Genomic DNA, 23282 nt, shown 5'->3' with positions numbered 1-23282 from the left:
TAAATCATCCATGGATCAAAAACATAACGCCAAAAATAAAAGAAAGAGGAAATAAGGAAATGGACAGGGAATAAACAGGAACAAACAGGAAGGACCCTTACACACTCAAGAAGCTCAACACCATCCAGGACAAAGCAGCCCGCTTGATTGTTCCCCCTTGCACAAACATTCAAACCCTCCACCACCGATGGGCAGTGGCAGCCGTGTGTACCATCTACAAGATGCACTGCAGGAACTCACCAAGGCTCCTTAGGCAGCACCTTCCAAACCCATGACCACTACCATTTAGAACAAGGTCAGCAAATACCTGGGAACACCACCACCTGAAAATTCCCCTCCAAGTCACTCAACATTTGACTTGGAAATATATTACCTTTCTGTCTCTGGTTCAAAATCCTGGAACTCCCTCCCTAATTGCACAGTGGGTAGATCTACACCACATGGACTGCAGAAGTTCAAGGTGGCAGCTCACCACCGCTAGGGATGAGCAACAAATGTTGGCCTAGCCAGGGAAGCCCACTTCCCATAAAAATGATTTTTAAAAAATATCGCCTCACTTGTTCTAAACACCAATGGATACAGTTGGGACCATTCTTCTTAAATTTGAGTTAAAGTATATAATTGAAATTGGATACTGGCAGCGTTATTCTGCTTTTAACTTGTACTATACATGACATGGGTGTGCTCCAAGTCAAAACTGAGCGATGAAAGGGAAAATCAGTTACATTCCCCAGCAATGACATACTCATTTTTTTAAATACAAAGTTCTCCCTTACTATTCTAAAAACACCAATATCCAGAATCCTAAATTCAATGACTTGCTTAAATACAGTATTATCCAATTTTCAAAAAAAATTGACATTCTCAGAACTGTCAACTGTTCTGCATTTAGTTTTAAAAACCCAAAGTCAATAGATTGGAAAAAGCCCAGAGAGCAGGCTCCAGTATGGCGTAGACTGCAATAATTTAAGGAAGGCTCAATCAGCCAACAACTTTTACAGAGCAATGGAACAATATAGAGAGAAATGGCTTTCAAGTGCTTCACATTAAAAGGCAAAAGTGCAAACCCCCCCCCACACCCCACCTCTACGACAATGCCTAGATAAAGCTTCACTATGAACACTACAGAAACCACTGTTCAAGATATTCTGGTGCCAGAGAAGCGCAGAAATTTCACACACACTATTCATTCCTTTATAAACAGGACTGTAGAAAATGGATATAAACTTCCAAAAGATGAAAAAAAGGTGCTGCAATTTAGTGTGTAAAAAGCAGCATGGCGCGTCGTGGCTGATAGAAACCAGGAGACCCCGCTCCCGGGATCGACCCCGCTCGCAGCGCCTCGCGAGATCGCGTTAGATCTCGCGAGATATTGTGATGTAAATCCCGCCCGTTGTGGGTGGGATCACTTTTAGGCAAATCTGCATATTAAAGCGAGACAATTAGTCTAACTTTAATGTGCAGTTTTCCGAGGTACCCCTGGCATTGGATTCTATCCCCTTCATCGCGGAGACCTCAGGCGAGCGCTGTTCAGTACTGTTCTCCGGAAACGGGGGCCAGACAGAACTCCCAGGGGCTCGGAGGGCCCCAGGTGCATGCCTTTTGGGAAGTGTGGTACCTTGGCATTGCTGGTGCCACCTGGGCACCCTGGCAGTGCCAGCCTGGCAATGCCACCTGGGTGCCAGCCTGGCACTGCCAAGGTGCCAAGCTGGCATTTTGTTTGCAGTGGGTATCGGGCTGGAGGCGCCCTGAGCAGATGAGGAGCTTTTTTGCAGTGGCAAAAGTGGGTGGGGTAGGACTTTTAGATGGCCTGTGGCGTCTTCTGCCCTACATTAATCAACTGTGGACAAAAAGTTTGAGAACCATTGGTCTGGTGCATTTAGGCAAATAATCAACTGTTAGTAGTCTAAGGGGCAAAAGCACTGCCTGGTGCAATATTGGGCTACATGGACCAGAGGTTCTGAAATTCATTTCTCAATGAATTTGCAGTTAACTGAGCTCAGCAAGGGAAATAATTGGGGTGTGAGAAACATGCCTATGCAGAGGATGGGAAAATATGAGCCAGAGTTACTGATCCTTAGTTCTGTCTTATTATCCCTGTTGGAAGATCTGGAATGATGGGAACAACTGGCTGCATTGGCACCCTTATAGGTTTACAGAGAGGGTCTAAAGCCACACATGAAAAGTTATAGAATTATATCTCAGCAAGAATGAACATTTTCAAGCGTGAAAAGGAAAAACAAAAATAAAGCTAAATAAATTCCTTCACTGATTTGGTTGTGGGCAGTTCCAAGTAACCCAGCTGCGTTTGATGCTACTTTCTTCTAATTTCAATGACCTTGGCTCCTCGTAAAAACATTCACATAAATTCACCAGAGGCATCAAAGAAACTATAACGAACAAGCTGAAGTTGGAAATTCCATTTTTTTGATAAAAGAAAACTGATGGGGGCTTGTGGGGACCACCCACATCTTGCTTTTTGTAGATTTCTAAATAGTATGTGTTTGTTCAAATATCATCAGGCCTGTCTGGAGTCCACATGGTTAAGCTACGGTCTAATCAAAAGGACTGGATGAACACGGACACCAGAAAGCAGCGATAGACATGATGTCCCTTGATGTGGGTTTGTGATTCTTAATTATGATACAACCCAACTAGAATGGAAAAATACCAAGTATAACGGCACTTTTAACCAACCAATGTTTCCCAAAATAATCTCAGCAACCCACTTATTTTATACTGAAGGCAAAATGATCAAAATGCTTGACTGAATTTTTGGGTGAAGATTAATTCAAAACGTTATTATATTTAGAGTTGGGTAGGGCTCATGTGCACTCACAAAAAGAAATAAAGTTGCTTTACATGGTCTATTTTCACAACATAAAACTTCAGTTATCATACAGTGATGATAGAGTTGAATTATGTAAATCTTCCATAAATATGATTCATATTTTCTAAATCTCCTTCATCTGAAATTACCGATAAAAACTTTGGTGAGAACTCTCGAGTGCCCCCTCACGTAAGTCGCTGCTCGTGACTGGGGACATAGCCAAGAGCTAGTGAATACCCCTGCTGAAGAAATTATTCTAAGTGGAGCCAAAAAGGAGGAATCACAAATCAATTGTCCTCAATTACATCAGCACTCTCATTGTTTCTTTACAGCTGTTGTAGGGAAAGGTTACACAATGCCATCTCTGGCAGATTGCATTAAGAATCATTTTTAAATGATGCGCATTCAATTTTCTTTTTGAGTTTGTTGACCTTCAAAGTTTTGGGGAAGATTTTAAATTATGGCAGTAGTGTAAAATGGGTCATGTTAGATTGGATGCCTGCTTAATTCTAAACTAAGAGTCTGTTATAGTACAAATTGACAGTTTCAGTTAGAAATGCATTAACTGAATAAGATCAGTGGATTAATAGGGTCATATTTAAATGTTTCATGTAAATCTTTGGCAAGACCTTAGTTGTGTTAACCATTCACAAATATTAGCCAGCTTTCAAATGTTAAGCATTAAATATATATATTTGCCTTTGGCATAGATTTATCAATTACCCACTTGTGTTGTTCAAGAGACAATAAAACCCTGTCAGTAAATCCTCACTTAGTTGTAGTTGCATTCCTAAAAAGTGCAACTTTAAGTGATTTTCCCATGATAGTCAACAGAAAAGTTGTAATTAGGCTCTGTAGGTCCTTTCCCTTTAAAAATAACATTAAAACATTATACATGTAAACTGAAATACATTACATTGCTAAATTTGGACATTGGTAAATGAAATATTTAAAATAAAATAACGTTAAAAATATAAAAGAACTGTGCTAACTCTTCTACTTACCCCATCCCTCCTGCTCACCACTCTTCATAGACCCCATGGCTCGCCCACTCTCCCACCCCTGCCACTGCTGCTCGCCAAACCTTACTTGCCACAAATTGTGCTCCCTGACCCACCCTCTCACCAAACCTCACTTCCTCGCCTTGCCATTTTCCTCTTCTGAACCTTCACTGTGAGCAAGGGTTCTGGAGCTGAGCGGCGAGAGACTGGAAGAGAAGCTTCAGCAAGCAGGAGAGTCAGCAATGAGCGGGGGGGACCGGCAACACCAACAGGGAGTGGGCGGGCCAACAGGCAACAAGTGTAGGGCCACTCCAAAGTGGCACCGATCAGGTCACAGTATTGCTACATCAGACCTAACAAATCATCTTTGGTTTTGGATTTTTCATTGTGCTCTTCACTTTGGGTGGTGCAGACTGCTTGTTCCAGGGTGTTGTGAAAGTTATTTTCAACTGCTGGTATAGGTTCAGGCATTGTTCTGTCTTTTGAGGTAAGGAAATTGGGTTTTGCAGCTTTAAATTTATTTTTGTTCATTTTCGTGCATTTCCCTTTTAAGTGGGCGTGGTCCTGGTCCTCTGACATCATGGCGCTCGTGATGTCATGCGTAGGACTCAATTGCGCATGCGCACTCAGAGTTTCCTGTACTGTGCGCTCTTTTCGCAACTGCGCAGAACACTGTTTGCCGTCTTTTAGGGAAGTGAGCATGTGATTTTGTTTTTGTCATTAGCTAGGCATTTTGGTATAGCGATTTCTAGAGTTAGATACTTATTTTGTGATAGTTCTCTCAAATTTTTATCAGATAGTCCAGAAATTAATTGATTCATTATCACAGTCTCTCTGAAATCAGCATAATCACAGCCTTGTGGTATTAACTTGAGATTTGTAATAAAATCAGTGATGGGCCCTCCGTTCCTCTGGCATTTATGACAATTGTTAAATCTTTCCAGCATCTCACCAGACTGACTCTTACAGTGTTCATCACATATTTTGAGTATTACTTCTATTTTGGTGTTGTCTTCACCTTCTAAGTAATTAAAGCAATTATAGATTTCTCTAGCTTCATGCCCTCCTATTGAGAGTAGTAGTGCTATTTTCGTTGCATCAGTGACCGTGCTTAAATCATTAGATGCGATAAATATTTGGAATATCTGTTCAAATCGTTTCCAGTCATAACTTAAATTACTGGTTGTTTCCAGCTGCCCCAGAGGTCCATTGAGTCCCATAGTTAGTCTTCGAGGACCCATTTGCTGCGAAGTCTTCCACAGTTGGATGCCCAGTCTAAATTTTCTTCTCTTTTTGTCTAACCTAATCTAACTAGTTCTGTGAAAGCCACTCTCCTGGTACCATGTCTTGTTACCTGTGTGGTAGTAACATGTGCTACTCAAACCTTGGTTAGTGATGAGATCTTCAGAATCTCGATGAAGAAGACTCAAACTCGTCCAGTAGTAACAAAAGGTTTATTGAGTAACTATAGCAATAATTGCATGAGTTCTTTATTTTAACTTTGATACTAGTGATAAGGTTAACAAGATCTAACTACGGTAACTATACATAACTCCACTAGCCATCTGAACCAATCTGCTATTGCCTTGGTCACAGTGCACCTGAGAGAGAGAGAGCCCCAATGTGGCTGCCTTTTATACCCCTGTTGGTCCGGCCCTCTAGTGATCACGTGGTGCTACTGATTACACATTAACCCCTTGTGTACATGCACACATAGAGATCACTACAAGTAGGGCCACTCCAAAATGGCACCGATCAGGTCACGCAATGCTACATCAGGCCTGGCCTCAAATAATTTTAAATCAAAACACCTGATGCGAAACACGAATCTTACCCCATTAGTTGACAGGCATTAAAGTGGAATGTTTTCTTTAAAAACGGGGCAACTCAAAACGGGTACTTACTGTACTGACTTTGGCCACACTGTAACATTCATTACAGACTTCTGCCAAATTGTGTGGTAATGTAATGCTCAGTAGATTTTGGCCAAAATTTGTCCTCATCTCCCCTGTCAATGGGCATTTTCCCCTCAGTGAGTACGCAGGAGCATAAACGTATTTTGCAAAGACAAACCATTTTTGGTTTCTAGTTCTCCTCATCTTGGCTTGCAATTTTAAAAATATGAACTCCTTACAACTGCGTTCCATGACTATCAGGCCAATGGGGGAAATCAAAATGTCATCCTCATTATCGACTATCCTCTTGGGCCTCTTCTCATATTTGGGGCTGGGGAGAAATTTTTACAAACGAACAGATTATATAAGTGGAGTTGAAAGCTTGACAAGGTGTTCTCTGAAGTCCAAGTGAAAGGCATGATGGGCAAAGTGTCTCTTTTAAGCTATTATAGGAGATATCATATGAACACTGCATACGCTTAAATGAAATTCTACTTTCTCTTTTCCTTCTGCTGAAATAAAGTGAATAACCTTCTTTTGTGAGGGCCACGAAGAATCCAGCACGAGTTTTAAGGATACAAAGTAATAACATTTATTTACAATAACATATATATATATATATATATATATATAACAGCAGCAGCAACTTCCCTTGCTGCACACTGCTTCCTGCTGGTTCCAAATTGGCCAGCTTTATTTATATTTGGAGTTTACGAATGGTTTCTCCGCCCCCCTCATTGGGGAAGCTCATACACCCACAGGATTGTGGGATTGTCATTAGTCCCCAGCCAATGGTAAGCAGGCAGGTTATAACATCCCTCCCCCACAAAGTCCAAGGAATCCACCGAAGACCCTGGCGAAGGAGGGAGTCGGACTCGTTTTGCCGCAGGCCGGACACCATTTGCACGCGGCGCTGGATCAGGCGGCGTGTAACGAGACGGAGACGGGCGCAACGGTTGTACATCCACGGCCCGTGGACCCAAGGATTCCCCCTGATGCATCCTGTGTCTCCATCTCGGAGTCAGAGTCTGCTGCCTCCGTCATGTCAGCGTCTCTATCTCCATTTGGTTCTGTCACGACCTGCGCAGGCTTCGAGTGAGGCACCAGTGGAAGATTGTGAGGACTAGCTTCCCTTGTCTCTGCGGCTGTAGAAATGAGCTCCGGGGGCGGGGAATCTTTTGAGGGGATAGTCTTCTGGACCGAACGTGGTCTACATGTTTGCGCTGGAGACGACCCTGGGCTTGCACCTGGTAAGATATAGGGCCCGTTTGGCGAAAGATTACGCCAGGAACCCACTGGGCACCACCAGCAAAATTCCGAACGAACACTGGGTCACCGGGCGCAAACTGCCGAATCGGCCGATGCCGAGAAAATCCCTGTCCCTGCCGTTCTTGGAAGCCCGGTACTTTTGCGCCAATGTCCGTGAAAACCATACTAAGGCGGGTGCGAAGTCTCCGGCCCATTAGGAGTTCTGCGGGAGCTACCCCAGTCACCGCATGGGCGGTTGTCCTATACGTAAACAAAAAGCGAGCCAGTCTTGTGTCCATTGATCCGGAAGACTGCTTCTTTAGGCCTCTTTTGAATGTCTGCACTGCGCGCTCTGCCAACCCATTTGAAGCCGGGTGATAAGGGGCAGAGCGGATATGGCGGATGCCGTTCATCTTCGTGAACCTCGCAAATTCCTCACTCGTGAATGGAGTGCCGTTATCCGTGACCAGCACCTCGGAGAGGCCATGCGTACTAAAAGTCAAACGCATCTTTTCAATTGTTGCGCAGGACGTTGTCCCCTGCATCTTATGCACCTCTAGCCATTTAGACTGGGCGTCAATTAATAGAAGGAACATGGATCCTTGAAAAGGGCCTGCGAAATCTGCATGCAAGCGTGCCCAAGGCCGCCCTGGCCATTCTCAGTGATGTAGGGGCGCGGCCGGCGGAAGCTTCTGATGCTCCTGGCAAATGGAGCAGTTTTGGGCCACCTTCTCAATGTCGGTGTCGAGGCCTGGCCACCAGACATAACTCCGGGCCAACATTTTCATTTGGTCACACCTGGATGCCCATTGTGCAAGTCTGTTAGTATCAGCTCCTGGCCTTTTTCCGGGACAATCACACGCGTCCCCCACAAGAGGATGCCGTCTTCCACGCTGAATTCTGACAGCTTGGAGGAAAATGCCCGCAACTCGCCTGGGAGCTGTCTATGCTGCCCACCATACAGGACTATGTGCCGAACCTTTGACAGGACTGGCTCTGTCTGGGTCCACTCACGGATCTGTGATGCCGTGACAGGCAAGGTGTCCATAAAATTTAGGGTTGCAACCACCTCACCGGTCGTGGGGGTCGGCATGGGGCCGGTCGATAAAGGCAATCGGCTCAGTGCGTCGGCATTTGCTATCTGCATTCCTGGTTTGTGCTCCAGAGAATACTCGTATGCAGCAAGCAACAAAGCCCAGCGCTGGATCCGTGCGGAAGCAATGGGCGGTATTGGCTTATCCTCTCTGAAAAGTCCCAGCAGAGGTTTATGATCAGTCACGATAGTGAAATGGCGGCCATACATGTACTGGTGGAAGCGTTTCACCGCAAAAACCACTGCCAGGCCCTCCTTCTCGATCTGCGCGTACTTTTTCTCCGCTGCAGTCAATGTGCGGGAGGCGAAAGCTATCGGTCGCTCGGCCCCGTTGTCCATCTTGTGGGACAGGACGGCGCCAATACCATACGGGGATGCATCACATGTGACGAGCAAAGGCTTTCCAGGATCATAGCGGGTTAGTAACCCAGATGACGACAATTGTTGCTTTACCCGCCAGTAAGCGGTTTCTTGCGGCTGACCCCAAACCCAGGTGTGATTTTTCTTTAGCAGAAAGTGCAATGGGGCCCGCGTAGTTGCCAGATTGGGGAGGAACGTCCCGTAATAGTTTACGAGACCGAGAAAAGAACGAAGATGTGAAGTGTCAGTCGGGGCGGGGACCTGTTGAATCGCACGCACCTTCTCTGCGACGGGATGCAAACCTTCACGGTCCACCCGTTAACCTAGGTAGACTACTTCCTTTGCCTGAAATACGCACTTTGTGCGACGTAAACGGACTCCAGCCTCCGAAAAGCGTCTAAGGACAGCCTCCAGGGTTTCCAAATGTTCCTGCTCCGACGTCCCTGTAATCAAAACATCATCTAAGTAGACAGCAACACATGGTAAACCTCTCAAAATGCCCTCCGTAACACGTTGAAAAATTGCGCAGGCAGAGGATACTCCAAAGGGCAACCGTGTATATTCATACAGGCCCCGGTGTGTATTAATCGTTACACATGGTCGGGAGGCAGGGTCCAGCTCCAACTGCAGGTAGGCGTGACTCATATCTAATTTTGTGAACGAGAGTCCACTTGCAAGCTTCGCGTAGAGATCCTCTGTGCGAGGCATTGGATATCGGTCGAGTCGGGAAGCCGTATTCACTGTAAGTTTATAGTCGCCACACAAGCGAACTGTGGCATCTGGCTTCATTACAGGTACAATTGATGCTGCCCAGTCAGCAAATCGGAAGGGCCTCATAAGACCCAAACTCTCCAAACGAGTGAGCTCCCCTTCTACCTTCTCGAGCAAGGCGTAAGGCACCGGGCGCGCCCGGAAATAGCGCGGCGTGGCTCCTGGTTCGACTTGGATACAGGCTACGGCCCCTTTTATTTTCCCCAAACCAGGCTGGAATACATCTGGGTATCGTCCTAGCACCTCAGTCAACCCTTCAGAAACTGTTTGGAGGTTGTGCTGCCATGCAACCGCAAATGGCGCAACCAGTCCCGACCCAACAGGCTGGGCCCATGACCGCTCACCACGATAAGTGGGAAACGCCCCTCCTGGCGTCCATAAACAACAGGGGTTATTGTAGTTCCTGCAATGCCCAGTGGTTCCCCCGTGTAGGTGGCCAAGCTGGCCTGTGAGTCGGTTAATGTAAGGGTCTGTATACCCTGCTTGATGCGGTCGAATGTCCTCTGGGCGATCACAGAGACCGCTGCGCCAGTGTCCAACTCCATCTAAAGCGGGTGGCCATTGACCCGTACTGTCACCTTAATGGGGGCCACATGGGTAGCTGCCACACAATGCAGCTGCAGGCAGTCGTCCTCCGTCTCCACGTCCTCAGTAGTCGCCGCAGGTTCATCCACATGGAAGGTACGGCCCCTGGGCTGGTCCCAGTTTTGGTCGGAACGACGGCGCCTCTGGTGCCCCCAGGACCGCCGTCCGCGACGGGTTCGGCGCCTACAAGTCTGACACGGACATGGCTCCTCATCCATTGGTTCTGGAAAGGCTCCCTTCGGGGAGGAATGTCCGACGGCCACTGGCGTCGGTCCGGGCGTTGCCTCGCCCAAGGTACCGCAGGAGTGCGGGGGGACGTTTTCGGACGGAAGGGGTTGCGCCCCAAGGCATGCACTTCCATTCCCTATAGCTCCTGCACTCCTCGTTCTGCGCTCTCTCGGGACAATACTATTTGAATGGCCTGTTGAAAAGTCAATGTTGGCTCAGCTAACAACTTTCTCTGGGTGGCCGCATTGTTAATACCGCAAACCAAACGGTCGCGTAACATTTCTGACAAGGTCTCACCATAGTCACAGTACTCCACAATCCTGCGAAGCCTGGATAGAAAATCGGCAAGGGATTCTCCTGGGGTCCTCTCAGCGGTATTAAACCGGTAACGCTGGACTATCGTGGACGGGGTTGGGTTAAAATGTTGCCCCACTATATTCAGACGTTCATCAAACGTTTTGGTGTCTGGCGCAGCTGGGTACGTAAGGCTCCTAATCACCCCAAACATATGCGGGCCGCAGGCGATGAGCAATATGACCACCTGGCGCTCGTTTTCGGTGATATTGTTTGCCCAGAAATAGTAACGCATCCGTTGGGTGTACTGGTTCCAGCTTTCCAGCGCAGCATCAAAAACATCCAAACGTCCGTACAGAGGCATGGTATAATAGAAAACAACTTCCAACCTGTATCCAACAAAAATCCAGGGAGGTGGCTTCAGCAGTGTAGACAGCTATTCACTTTAACCCTCGTCGCCAGTTTTGTGAGGGCCACGAAGAATCCAGCACGTGTTTTAAGGATACAAAGTAATAACATTTATTTACAATAACATATATATGTAACAGCAGCAGCAACTTCCCTTGCTGCACACTGCTTCCTGCTGGTTCCAAATTGGCCAACTTTATTTATACTTGGAATTTACGAAAATCATACTCCCACAGGATTGTGGGATTGTCATTAGTCCCCAGCCAATGGTAAGCAGGCAGGTTATAACACCTTCCCTTTCCCTAACAAACTGCATTATAACATTGTATTTAACATAATAAAACACCCCAAGGCAATACAGAGTGCTGTCAGACAACATTTTAACACTAAGCTACATAAAGATTTATTAGGGCAGGTGGCCAAAGGCTTGGTCAAAGAAGCAGGAGCAACTTAAAAGATTTAGAGAAGAGGTAGAAAGGCAGAGATATTTGGTGTGTTCAGTATACAAATTGGTATAACGAAGTTTAGCAGTTTCAACAACTGAAAGGTCTGAAGGTGGATAAATCACCCAGACTGGATGGACTACACCCTAGGGTTCTAAAAGAGATGGCTGAGGAGATTGTGGAGACATCCGTGATGATCTTTCAGGAATCACTGAAGTCAGGTAGGGACCCAGAGGACTGGAAAATGGCTAAAGTAACACTCCTGTTTAAGAAGGGAGGGAGGCAGATGGCAGGAAATTATAGGCCCATTGGCCCGACTTTGGTCGTTGGTCAGATTTTAAAGTCCATTACTAAAGATGAGATTGCGGAGTACTTGGAAGTACATGGGAAAATAAAACTGAGTCTGCACGGCTTCGTCAAGGGTAGGTCATGCCTAACAAATCTGTTAAAATTCTTTGAAGAGGTATTGAGGGACTTAGACAAAGGAGAGCCAGTGGAAATGATCTATTTGGATTCCAGGAGGCCTTTGACAAGGTACAGTACAGGAGGCTGCTAAATACAATGGGAGCCCATGGTGTTCAGGGCAAGATACTGGCATAAATATGGGAATGGCTGACTGGCAAAAGAGTGGGGATAAAGGAGTCTTTTTCAAGATGGCAGCTCGTGGTGTTCTGCAGGGGTCAGTGTTTGGGCTACAATGATTGGCGATATACGTTAGCGATCTGGAAGAAGGAACTGAGGGCATTGTTACTAAGTTTACAGATGATATAAAGGTATGTAGTGCAAAGATGTGCAGGTTGGGTGAATTGGTCATGCAGAATTGCCCCTTAGTGTCCAAAGGTTAGATGGGGTTACTAGATTATGGGGATAGGGTGGAGGAGTGGGCTTGGGTGGGTGCACTTTCAGAGATTTGGTGCAGACTCAATGGGCTGAATGGCCTCATTCTGCACTGTAGTTATTCTATGATTCTATGTAGAGGGACTGGTAGTGTTGAGGAAACGGGGAGGCTGTAAAAGAATTTGGACAGGCTAAGAGAGTGGGCAAAGAAGTGGCGGATGGAATACAATGTCGAAAATTGTGAACGTATGCACTTTGTAGGAAGAATAGAGGCATAAACTATTTTCCAAATTGAGAAAGGCTTTGGGAATCTGAAGCACAAAGGGATTTAGGAGTCCTAGTTCAGGGTTCTCTTACGGTCAACATGCAGATTCAGTTGGCAGTTAGGAAGGCAAATGCAATGTGGGCATTCATTTTGAGAGTGCTAGAATACAAGACCTTGTACAAAGCTCTGTTCAGACCCAATTTGGAATATTGTGAGCAGTTTTGGGTCCTGAATCTAAGGAAGGATGTGCTGGCCTTGGAAAGGGTTCACAAGAATGATCCCTGGAATGAAGAGCTTGTCGTATGAGGAACGGTTGAGGACTCTGGATCTGTACTCGATGGAGTTTAGAGGGATGAGGGGGGATCTTATTGAAACTTACAGGATACTGCGAGGTCTGGATAGAGTGGATGTGGAGAGGATGTTTCCACTTGTAGGAAAAACTAGAACCAAAGGACACAATCTCAGACTCAAGGGGATGATCCTTTAAAACTGAGATAAGGGGTGGTGAATTTAGGGAACTCATTGCCACAGATGGCTGTGGAGGCCAAATCACAGTGTCTTTAAGACAGAGGTAGCTACGGTGTAAAAATGTAAAACTTTTTTTAAAAGACAGAGGTAGATAGGTCTTGATCAATAAGAGGATCAGGGATTATGGGGAGAAGGCAAAACAATGTGGATGGGAAAATATCAGCTATGATCGAATAGCGGAGCAGACTCGATGGGCTGAATGGCCAAATTCTGCACCTATATCTTATGGTCTAACAGCAACGTTGAAATTATTCAGGCAATTGAGTGGAACTGAATTCTAGTTCCATACTTGTCTCTTTCTGGGATTTTGAAGTCCAGGCATCGCAGTCCCATATCAGGGTGGGGGAGTTAGAAGAGGTGCAGTGAACAAAGAACAAAGAAAAATTACAGCACAGGAACAGGCCCTTCAGCCCTCCAAGCCTGCGCCGATCCAGATCCTCTATCTAAAACTGTTGCCTATTTTCTAAGGATCTGTATCCCTCTGCTCCCTGCCCATTCATGTATCTGTCTAGATACCTCTTAAATGACGCTATCGTGCCAGCCTCTACCACCTCCGCCGGCAATGCGTTCCAGGCACCCACCACCCTCTGTGTAAAGAACTTTCCACACATATCTCCCTTAAACTTTTACCCTCTCACCTTTAACTCGTGACCCCTAGTAATTGAGTCCCCCACTCTGGGAAAAGGCTTCTTGCTATCCACCCCTGTCTATACCTCTCATGATTTTGTAGACCTCTATGAGGTCCCCCCTCAACCACCGTCTTTCTAATGAAAATAAACCTAATCTACTGAACCTCTCTTCATAGCTAGCGCCCTCCATACCAGGCAACATCCTGGTGAACCTGCTCCGCACCTTCTCCAAAGCATCCACATCCTTTTGGTAATGTGGCGACCAGAACTGTACGCAGTATTCCAAATGTGGCCAAACCAAAGCCTTATACAACTGTAACATGACTTGCCAACTCTTGTACTCAATACCCCTTCCGATGAAGGAAAGCATGCCGTATGCCTTCTTGACCACTCTAACGACCTGTGCAGCCACCTTCAGTGTATAATGGACCTGAACACCCAGATCTCTCTGTACATCAATTTTCCCCAGGGCTTTTTCATTTACCGGTAGTTCGCTCTTGAATTGGATCTTCCAAAATGCATCACCTCGCATTTGTCCGGATTGAACTCCATCTGCCATTTCTCCGCCCAACTCTCCAATCTATCTATATTCTGCTGTATTTTCTGACAGTCCCCTTCACTATCTGCTACTCCACCAATCTTAGTGTCATCTGCAAACTTGCTGATCAGACCACCTATACCTTCCTCCAGATCATTTATGTATATCACAAACAACAGTGGTCCCAGCACGGATCCCTGGTCACAGTTCTCCATTTTGAGAAACTTCCTTCCACTACTACTCTCTGTCTCCTGTTGCCCAGCCAGTTCTTTATCCATCTAGCTAGTACACCCTGGACCCCATGAGACTTCCTTTCTCTATCAGCCTACCATGGGGAACCTTATCAAATGCCTTATTGAAGTCCATGTTTTTGACATCTACAACCCTTCCCTCATCAATCAACTTTATCACTTCCTCAAAGAATTCTATTAAGTTGGTAAGACATGACCTTCACTGCACAAAACCATATCGCATATCACTGATGAGCCCATTTTCTTCCAAATGGGAATAGATAACTATCCCTCAGTATCTTCTCCAGCAGCTTCCCTACCACTGACGTCAGGCTCACCGGTCTATAATTACCTGGATTATCCCTGCTACCCTTCTTAAACAAGGGGACAACATTAGCAATTCTCCAGTCCTCCGGTACCTCACCCGTGTTCAAGGATGCTGCAAAGATATCTTAAGGCCTCAGCTATTTCCTCTCTCACTTGCGTCAGTAACCTGGGATAGATCCCATCCGGACCTGGGGACTTGTCCACCTTAATGCCTTTTAGAATACCCAACACATCCTCCCACCTTCTGCCAACTTGACCTAGAGTAATCAAACATCTATCCCTAACCTCAACATCCGTCATGTCCCTCTCCTCAGTGAATACCGATGCAATGTTAAGAATCTCACCCATTTTCTCTGACTCCACGTATAACTTTCCTCCTTTGTCCTTGAGTGGGCCAACCCTTTCTCTAGTTACCCTCTTGTTCCTTATGTATGAATAAAAGGCTTTGGGATTTTCCTTAACCATGTTTGCTAAAGATATTTCATGACCCCTTTTAGCCCTCTTGATTCCTCGTTTCAGATTGGTCCTACATTCCCGATATTCTTCCAAAGCTTCATCTGTCTTCAGTCGCCTAGATCTTATGTATGCTTCCTTTTTCCTCTTAGCTAGTCTCACAATTTCACCTGTCATCCATGGTTCCCTAATCTTGCCATTTCTATCCCTCATTTTCACAGGGACACGTCTGTCCTGCACTCTAATCAACCTTTCTTTAAAAGCCTCCCACATATCAAATGTGGATTTACCTTCAAACAGCTGCTCCCAATCCACATTCCCCAGCTCCTGCCGAATTTTGGTATAGTTGGCCTTCCCCCAATTTAGCATTCTTCCTTTAGGACCACTCTCGTCTTTGTCCATGAGTATTCTAAAACTTGCGGAATTGTTATCACTATTCCCAAAGTAATCCCCGACTGAAATTTCAACCACCTGGACAGGCTCATTCCCCAACACCATGTCCAGTATGGCCCCTTTTCGAGTTGGACTAGTTACATACTGCTCTAGAAAATCCTCCTGGATGCTCCTTACAAATTCTGCTCCATCTAGACCTCTGACACTAAGTGTAACCCAGACAATGTTGGGAAAATTAAAATCTCCTATCACCACCACCCTGTTCCTCCTACATCTTTCCAGAATCTGTTTACATATTTGTACCTCTATCTCACGCTCGCTGTTGGGAGGTCTGTAGTATAGCCCCAACATTGTTACCGCACCCTTCCTATTTCTGAGCTCTGCTCATATCGCCTCACTGCTCGAGTCCTCCATCGTGACCTCCTTCAGCACAGCTGTGCTATCCTCTCTGACGAGTAATGCAACTCCTCCACCCCTTTTACCTCCCTCTCTGTACCGCCTGAAGCATCGATATCCTGGGATATTTAGTTGCCAATCATGCCCTTCCCTCAACCAAGCCTCAGTAATAGCAATAACATCATACTCCCAGGTACTAATCCAAGCCCTACGTTCATCTGCCTTACCTACTACACTTCTTGCATTAAAACAAATGCATCTCAGACCACCAGTCCTTTTGCGTTCATCATCTTCTCCCTGCCTACTCTTCCCCTTAGTCACGCTGACATCATGATCTAGTTCCTTACAGGCTTTAGTTACTACCTCCTTACTGTCCACTAAACTCCTCATTTGGTTCCCATCCCCCTGCCACATTAGTTTAAACCCTCCCCAACAGCGTTAGCAAAAGCACCCCCAAGGACATTGGTTCCAGTCCGGCCCAGGTGTAGACCGTCCAATTTGTAGTAGTCCCACCTCCCCCAGAACCGGTCCCAATATCCCAAAAATATGAAACCCCTCCCTCCTGCACCATCTTTCAAGCCACGCATTCATCCTGCCTATTCTTTCATTTCTACTCTGACGACCACGTGGCACTGGTAGCAATCCTGAGATTACCACCTCTGAGGTCCGACTTTTTAACTTGGCTCCTAACTCCCTAAATTCTGCTTGAAGGACCTCATCCCGTTTTTTACCTATATCATTGGTGCCTATATGCACCACAACAACTGGCTGTTCACCCTCCCCCTTCAGAATGTTCTGCAGCTGATCTGAGACATCCCTGACTCGTGCACCTGGGAGGCAACATACCATTCGGGAGTCTCGTTTTCGACCACAGAACCGCCTATCTACTCCCCTTACAAGTGATGTGCAGGAAATTGAAAGCTGCATAATAATGTTCTCTCAGAGGTTGGATGCTGGCTCGGGCTTGAGTGACACACATCTCCCATACTCCTCTTCCCAAAATGCACCTCTTTTCTTCTTATTTGCACAAGGCGGCGGCGACAAGCAACAGCGGTTAAATGCACACTATTGGCAGGGGAAGGGACTAAGAGGAGCATATGAGCGGTCATTGCTGCCACCCAAATCCCTATGAAGATTCTGGGCACTGAAACGATAGGCCAGATGCACCTTTTGACTTATAGTTAGAATCCTTTCCTTTGAGTTCCCCATCTCCATATTCAATCATTCATTTGTTCCCTCAGAGACAGGCATTGGCAACATTGACCACAGTGAACCCAGTGTAATGGTTCGATGACCGATAGCTGGGTAGTAGAAGATTTCTGCGCTTGAGTCTACTGAAAGGCAGCTTATATTTTTAAGCAGTTGATGACACCAAACTTGGATGATATGAAGACAGATAGGAATGCAAGTTGTAAGAAAGGTATAAAAAGTCTGCAAATTTCACAGGGAAATTTGATATGCTGCATTTTGACAGAAGGGAAAGGCAATCCAGAATAAATGGCACAGTTCTAAACTAAAAGTCATACAGTACAGAATAGACCCTTTTGCCCATCAAGTCTGCACTGACAAACCTACATTAAATCCACACTAATCCTATTTCCCAGCAACTGAATGCTATGACATTTTAAGTGCTGACCCACATATCTTTTCAAGTGTTGAGAGCTTTCCCGCCTCTACTACCCTCCCTGACAGTGCATTCCAATCTCCCACAACCCTCTGGACGAAAAGGTTTCTCTTCAAATCCCCTCTAAATCTCCTTCCCCTCACTTAAACATTATGCCTCCTCATTATTGATCCATAAACAAAAGATCACCACTACTTCCTATCCACCCTGTCCATGGCCCTCATAATCTTATGCACCTCAATCAGATCCCGTCTCGGCCGTGTCTGCTCTAAAGAAAACAACCTGAACCTATCCAGTCTCTCTTCATAGCTCAAATATGTACCAGTGTGTAGGGTCACTGGTTCATACACAAAGAATTTGAAGCTGGCAGGGTATAGGGAGGGAGTAGTTAGTAAAGCAAATGGATTCTTGAGTTTCATAAATAGAGGTATTGAGTACAAAACCAGGAAAGTTATGCTGAACCTAAATAAAGCTTAGGTTCAACTACACCTAGAGTATTGTATCCAGCCCTGGGCAGCACACATTAGAAATTATGAAGGTCCTTGCGAAGGTACAAAGGAGGTTCATCAGATCGATTACAGGGATGATGAATTTTAGCTACAAGGATTGGTTAAGAACTTGGGGTTGTTCTGCATGGAGCAAATGAGAAGAGGTTTGATAGAGGTGTACAAGATTGTGACTGGTTTAAAAAAGGTGGACAAAGAAAAACAGCTCCCATTAACTGGTGGCACAAGGACTGGAGAACACAGATTTAAGGCTATGGTGAAAATATGTCGCAAGGCTTGATTGGCACCACTTTCACCATCTTAAACATTCACTGCTTGCAGCACCGACGCACATTGGCAGCAGTGTGTACCATATAAAAGGTGTACTGCAGCAACTCACCAAGCAATCATAGAATTTATCATAGAATTTACAGTGCAGAAGGAGGCCATTCCACCCATCGAGTCTGCACCGGCTCTTGGAAAGAGCACCCTACCCAAGATCCACATCTCCACCCTTTCCCCATAACCCAGTAACTCCACAATAAGGGCAATTTTGGACACTATGGGTAATTTAGCATGGCCAATCCACCTAACCTGCACATCTTTGGACTGTGGGAAGAAACCGGAGCACCCGGAGGAAACCCACCCACACACGGGGAGAATGTGCAGACTCCACACAGAGTGACCCAAGCAGGGAATCGAACCTGGGACTCTGGAGCTGTGAAGCAATTGTGCTATCCAGAATGCTACCGTGCTGCCCAAAAATGGTCACTGTCAGACTTTTAATTCCAGATTCTTTTTTTTCTTTTAAATTGAATTCATATTTCACCGTCTGCCATGGTGGGATTTGAACCCAGGTACCCAGAGCATTAACCTGGCTGTCGGAATTACTAATCCAGCGACAATACCACTATGCCACCGCTTCCCCTAAGCTTCAACTTCAAGCTTCAACTATACCCTTCAAACATCTAGAAAGACAAGGGCAGCAGACGGGAACCCTTAAATGCACACACCATCCTATCATGGAAATATCTTCACTGTCACAGGGTCAAAATCCTGAATTCCCTTCCTAACTGCTCTGTGGGTGTACCTAAACCACGTAGACTGCAGCAGTTCATGAAGGTGACTCATCATCACCTTCTCAGGATAATTGGGGGTGAGCAACAAATGCTCGCTTTGCCAGGGATGCACACATCCCATGAGTTAAGAAAAAACATCAATCTATCAGCAATTCTTCTTCTCAAACCTGCCACAGAGATTACTCATTTTTTGTTTTTCCCAAAAGAAAATCAAGTGCGTATCCAAGTCCTTGACATTTCATTGAATGTAAAACTGATCTTTCAGCTACTGGCTAATCAATCAAATTTTTTTTCTCCAAAAGTTGTTCCCATCCCTAAATAGATATGGATGTATGGAGGGCAAGGAGGTAGATGCTTAAGAATTGCAAACGGTTAAAATATATTTAAATGTGTGTCCAAAGGGTGGCACAGTGGTAAAGTGGTTAGTACTGCTGCCTCAAGGCATTGAGTCACAGTCCGTGTGGAGTTTTCACATTCTCCCCTGTCTGCGTGGGTGTCACCCCCACAACCCAGAGATGTGCAGCGTAGGTGGATTGGCCACGTTAAATTGCCCCTTAATTGGAAAAAAAATGATATTTTGAATTTACATTTAAAAAAATAAAAATAATTGTGTGTCCAAATAAGTGCGAATTAAGTGGATTGGCCATGCTAAATTGCCCCTTAGTGTCCAAAGATGCGCAGTTTAGGTGGGGTTACGGGGTGGGGGCTAGGTGGGGTGCTCTTTCAGAGGGTTGGTGCAGACTCGATGGGCCAATTAGCCTCCTTCTGCACTGTAGGAATTCTATGGATTCTATGATTTAGAAAAAGATTAAAACAAGATGTTAAAGAAAGAGAGAATAGGGAAGAGAGAATATCAAAAGCAGGGGGAATAACAGGGGAACGACAGGTAAACTGTGCATTTTTAATTTTTATGTTAACTTGGGTTTTGAATTTATTTTAGACTTGGATTTTTGAACTGTTACGTTATATATTTATTAATTAAGATATTTTTGTGATTTTTCTTTCCTTCAGTAATTCATTGATCTGAAAACTCACAAAACTGATCAGCCCAGGAAGACTGTCAGCAATCTAACAATTAAAGCAAATCCATCCAAACAAAGACTAATCACGTATTTCAATTTTGGGGTTTCTGCTTCGACATGTAAAAAAAAAAAAGCACTAGAAAATTGAACACAAGCACTTGGATGACAGCTCCGGGGTAATTACCAAAAGACACGCAAGACCATTTAAAACGTAGTTAACCAGATATAAGGGTTGGCAATTTCTTAATTAGCGACTGCAGGTTTCTTATATTTACCCAAACAATGTTTATTTAATATAAAATTAAAACGTTGACTGCACAATTTCTGTAAGCTACAACACCAACTGGCTGGATAGCTGCCACGTGCGGAGCAACGGCACCTGCATGGGATCAATTCCCGTAATGGCTGAGGTTTTCATGATGGACCTGCCTTCTCGACCTCACCCCTCGCTTGAGGTGGGTGACCTTCAGGTTAAATCACCACCAGTCAGCTCTCTCTCAAAAAGGGAGAGCAGCCTACGGTCTTCAGGGACTATGGCATAGCGGCTTTCACTTGCACCTCAAAGTGGTAATTGTGATTAGTGCACTGCATTACAAACTCTTGCAAACTATCCACAACAACCAATTTTTAACATCGGTTTTGTTTTAATCTTCAAACCCATTGCAAGGTCTAATTAAAATGTAAATTTCTACCAATCAGTTCAAAATGATTGTGTTTCAAAGGTGAAATAAGCATAGGGAAACAAGTGCCTCAGAACGCAATGTTTGTCCAGGCCATGAAAGCATGGTTTAGCAAATATGGGGAGAAAAAAACTGGTACAACTGAAACAAATGAATAATGGTTATTTTTGGAACAGCATTGATGAGGTGCCAGGAAGTTTATTGCTGAAAAACCCTAGGCGGGATTCTCCACTCCTGCGCCGAAGTGCCCACGCCGTCGTGAACGCCGTCGAGGTTCACAACGGCGCGAAACGGCCCCTATCCTGACCAATTCAGGGCACGATAACGGGCTAGGAGCGGGGCCGCATCATCTACACGCACCAGGCCTTGTCGCCGTGTAAAGGCGGCGCCGCATACATGACGCGGCCGGCGCCGCATAACTGGCGTCACCCGCGCATGCGTGGTTGCCGTCCTCTCCGAGTCCACCCCGCAAGGAGATGGCGGACGGATCTTGCGGGGCCGCGGAAGGAAGGAGGTCCTCCTTCAGAGAGGACGGCCCGACGATCGGTGGACGAGAATCACGCCCCCTGTTCTCTAACTCAGGGAAGAGCATGTTCACAAGAAAGAAGCAAGAGTGGTAACCTCAAAAATAAACCATTCAGCTTTTCAATTCCAAAGACATTACACATATTCACATTTTTTAAAAATTGAATTTATAAGTAATGATTGCAGCTAAGTAATCAAAAAAAGAAATTTGTGACCTTCTCTCACATTTCTTTTCTGTATAACGTTTTTCCCCCAAAGGGGCTCAATGCGCCTAACTGTAGTTCCTTACCCTCAGTGACCCATGTAGTGAATCACTCGCAGGTGCAACAGGAGGAAAGAAACAGAACAAAAAGAGCGCAATGGTGGAGAAGTGAAAAAGCCAAAATTCAGACAGCAGAGTAAAGGCTGCAGTTGGACTTTGAGGATGGATGGCTTCCAAGTATGGGGAACTAATTAGTCAGATGGAAATTGTGAAATACGGAGTGCTGTGAGAATCCCCAGGGTGAACGGTATTTATAGGACTGGTGGAATTTGTTGTGTGGTTTGTAGAAGATGGTGGAAAAGTTGAGAGTAACATGTAATTTTCTTTTGTTTAGAGTTCAAATTTTTATTTCAGATGTCTCAGATGAGTGAGTCATTTCAACTGAACATTTACTGGAATTTGAAAGGTCAGTTTAATTTTTTGCCATATGGTGGAGCAGAAAACAAAGAATGCAATAATATGATAAACTAAAATAGAAAACAACCAATTCGAGAGAAGAACCAGGAGACTTAAACACGTCAAAAGAAAGAAGAAATTGATTTTAAAAACAATGGTTCCTGATGTAGCAGCCTCAACACTTCATAATCACAAGAGACAAAAAGTTTGTGGCGTTTATGTAATCCGAATCAGAAATTAAAAATAATACTTCAACCGCATCTCCATTTTCCATCTGTTATCGAGATGTTTCTATTTATCAACAAACTCACCTCACATTTGACATAATTTGAACTAATATGACACTTACCAGTCTTCTGGTTTATGAGGAAGAAGCCTTGTGGATTGCCACCAGTGATCTTATAGTTTAGCCTGTCGCTGGAGCTGGAATCTGGGTCAGATGCCTCAATCTGTACAACGGACATATCTTTGGGTGCATTTTCAGTGATTTCAGGATAATAAACTGGCTCGGATGTTTGTGGAGCATTATCGTTAACATCCTCAATTTCGACGTACACTTCAATGAAGGAGAAGAGAGGCACCACTCCTAGGTCTGTGGCATAGACTGTTAGCCAGTAATGTGGAGTAGTTTCACGGTCCAGAAGTTCTGCCGTTTTTATTATGCCTGTTGAGAGGACAAACAGGAAAATTGATGAAGCATTTAAGGTACCAAGAAGAATGCAGGACTGATAAAAAATATCTAAAAAGGAGACAGTACAAAATGTGCTCATGTAACTATTGAGAACTTGAACCTTTTTGAAAAATAGGTGCAGATTTCTATATACTGAACCAAATATTCTTCATGAATGCCGCAAAGTAATTCCACCATGAAGAAAACATGTGTGTACTGGCCAACTCAGAATCGACCTTAGAAAGAAGTAACACATTATCAATGGTTTAGTAAACAACAATCTTCTCAACTTTCATTGTAGAGATTATTGTAAGCAGCTTTTCCCTGAAATAGGTTAATTTGATAAAGTGAGTCTTTGTGGGATACAAGCATGAACCTAAGCTAGTAACTACAGGGTCATGATAGAACTAAATGAGGTAAACAATAGTGCTTACAAAGAGAAGTAACACTGGTCCCAGACGATATTCTGGGTTCAAGGTCAATTAGATAATTTTGGAAGGCACCGCAATGATGTTTTTCAGATTGGGGGTGGGGCAGAAAATTGTCGTCGTGTGTTAACCTGACAACACTGCATTGTTCTTTTTTCTTTTTAAATTTAGAGTGCCCAATTTTTTTTTCCCAATTAAGGGGCAATTTAATGTGGCCAATCCACCTAACATGCACATCTTTTTGGGTTGTGGGGGTGAGACTCATGCAGACACGGAGAAAATGTGCAAACTCCACGCGCGGACAGTGACCTGGGGCCAGGATCGAACCCGGGTCCTCAGCGCCGTGAGGCAGCAGTGCT

General features: G+C 45.0%; 1 protein-coding gene across 10 annotated transcripts in view; it reads right to left on the bottom strand.

The window, feature by feature from the left end:
• fat1a (FAT atypical cadherin 1a) overlaps positions 1-23282 on the bottom strand; it is a 289367-nt gene that overhangs the window by 169318 nt on the left and 96767 nt on the right. For all 10 annotated transcript variants that reach the window (XR_011940244.1, XM_072496900.1, XM_072496899.1 and 7 more), the window contains exon 3: positions 22175-22489. Coding sequence is in view for 9 of the 10 variants with exons in the window: in XM_072496900.1 (XP_072353001.1) it covers positions 22175-22489 (315 nt within the window). In the remaining variant the exon portion in view is untranslated. The remainder of the gene's footprint in view (positions 1-22174; positions 22490-23282) is intronic.

Source organism: Scyliorhinus torazame, chromosome 3 (genome assembly GCF_047496885.1).
Source record: "Scyliorhinus torazame isolate Kashiwa2021f chromosome 3, sScyTor2.1, whole genome shotgun sequence".
Lineage (NCBI taxonomy): Eukaryota > Metazoa > Chordata > Chondrichthyes > Carcharhiniformes > Scyliorhinidae > Scyliorhinus > Scyliorhinus torazame.
Note: the sequence above shows the minus strand (reverse complement) of the source record. Positions and strands in the feature narration are given on the sequence as shown.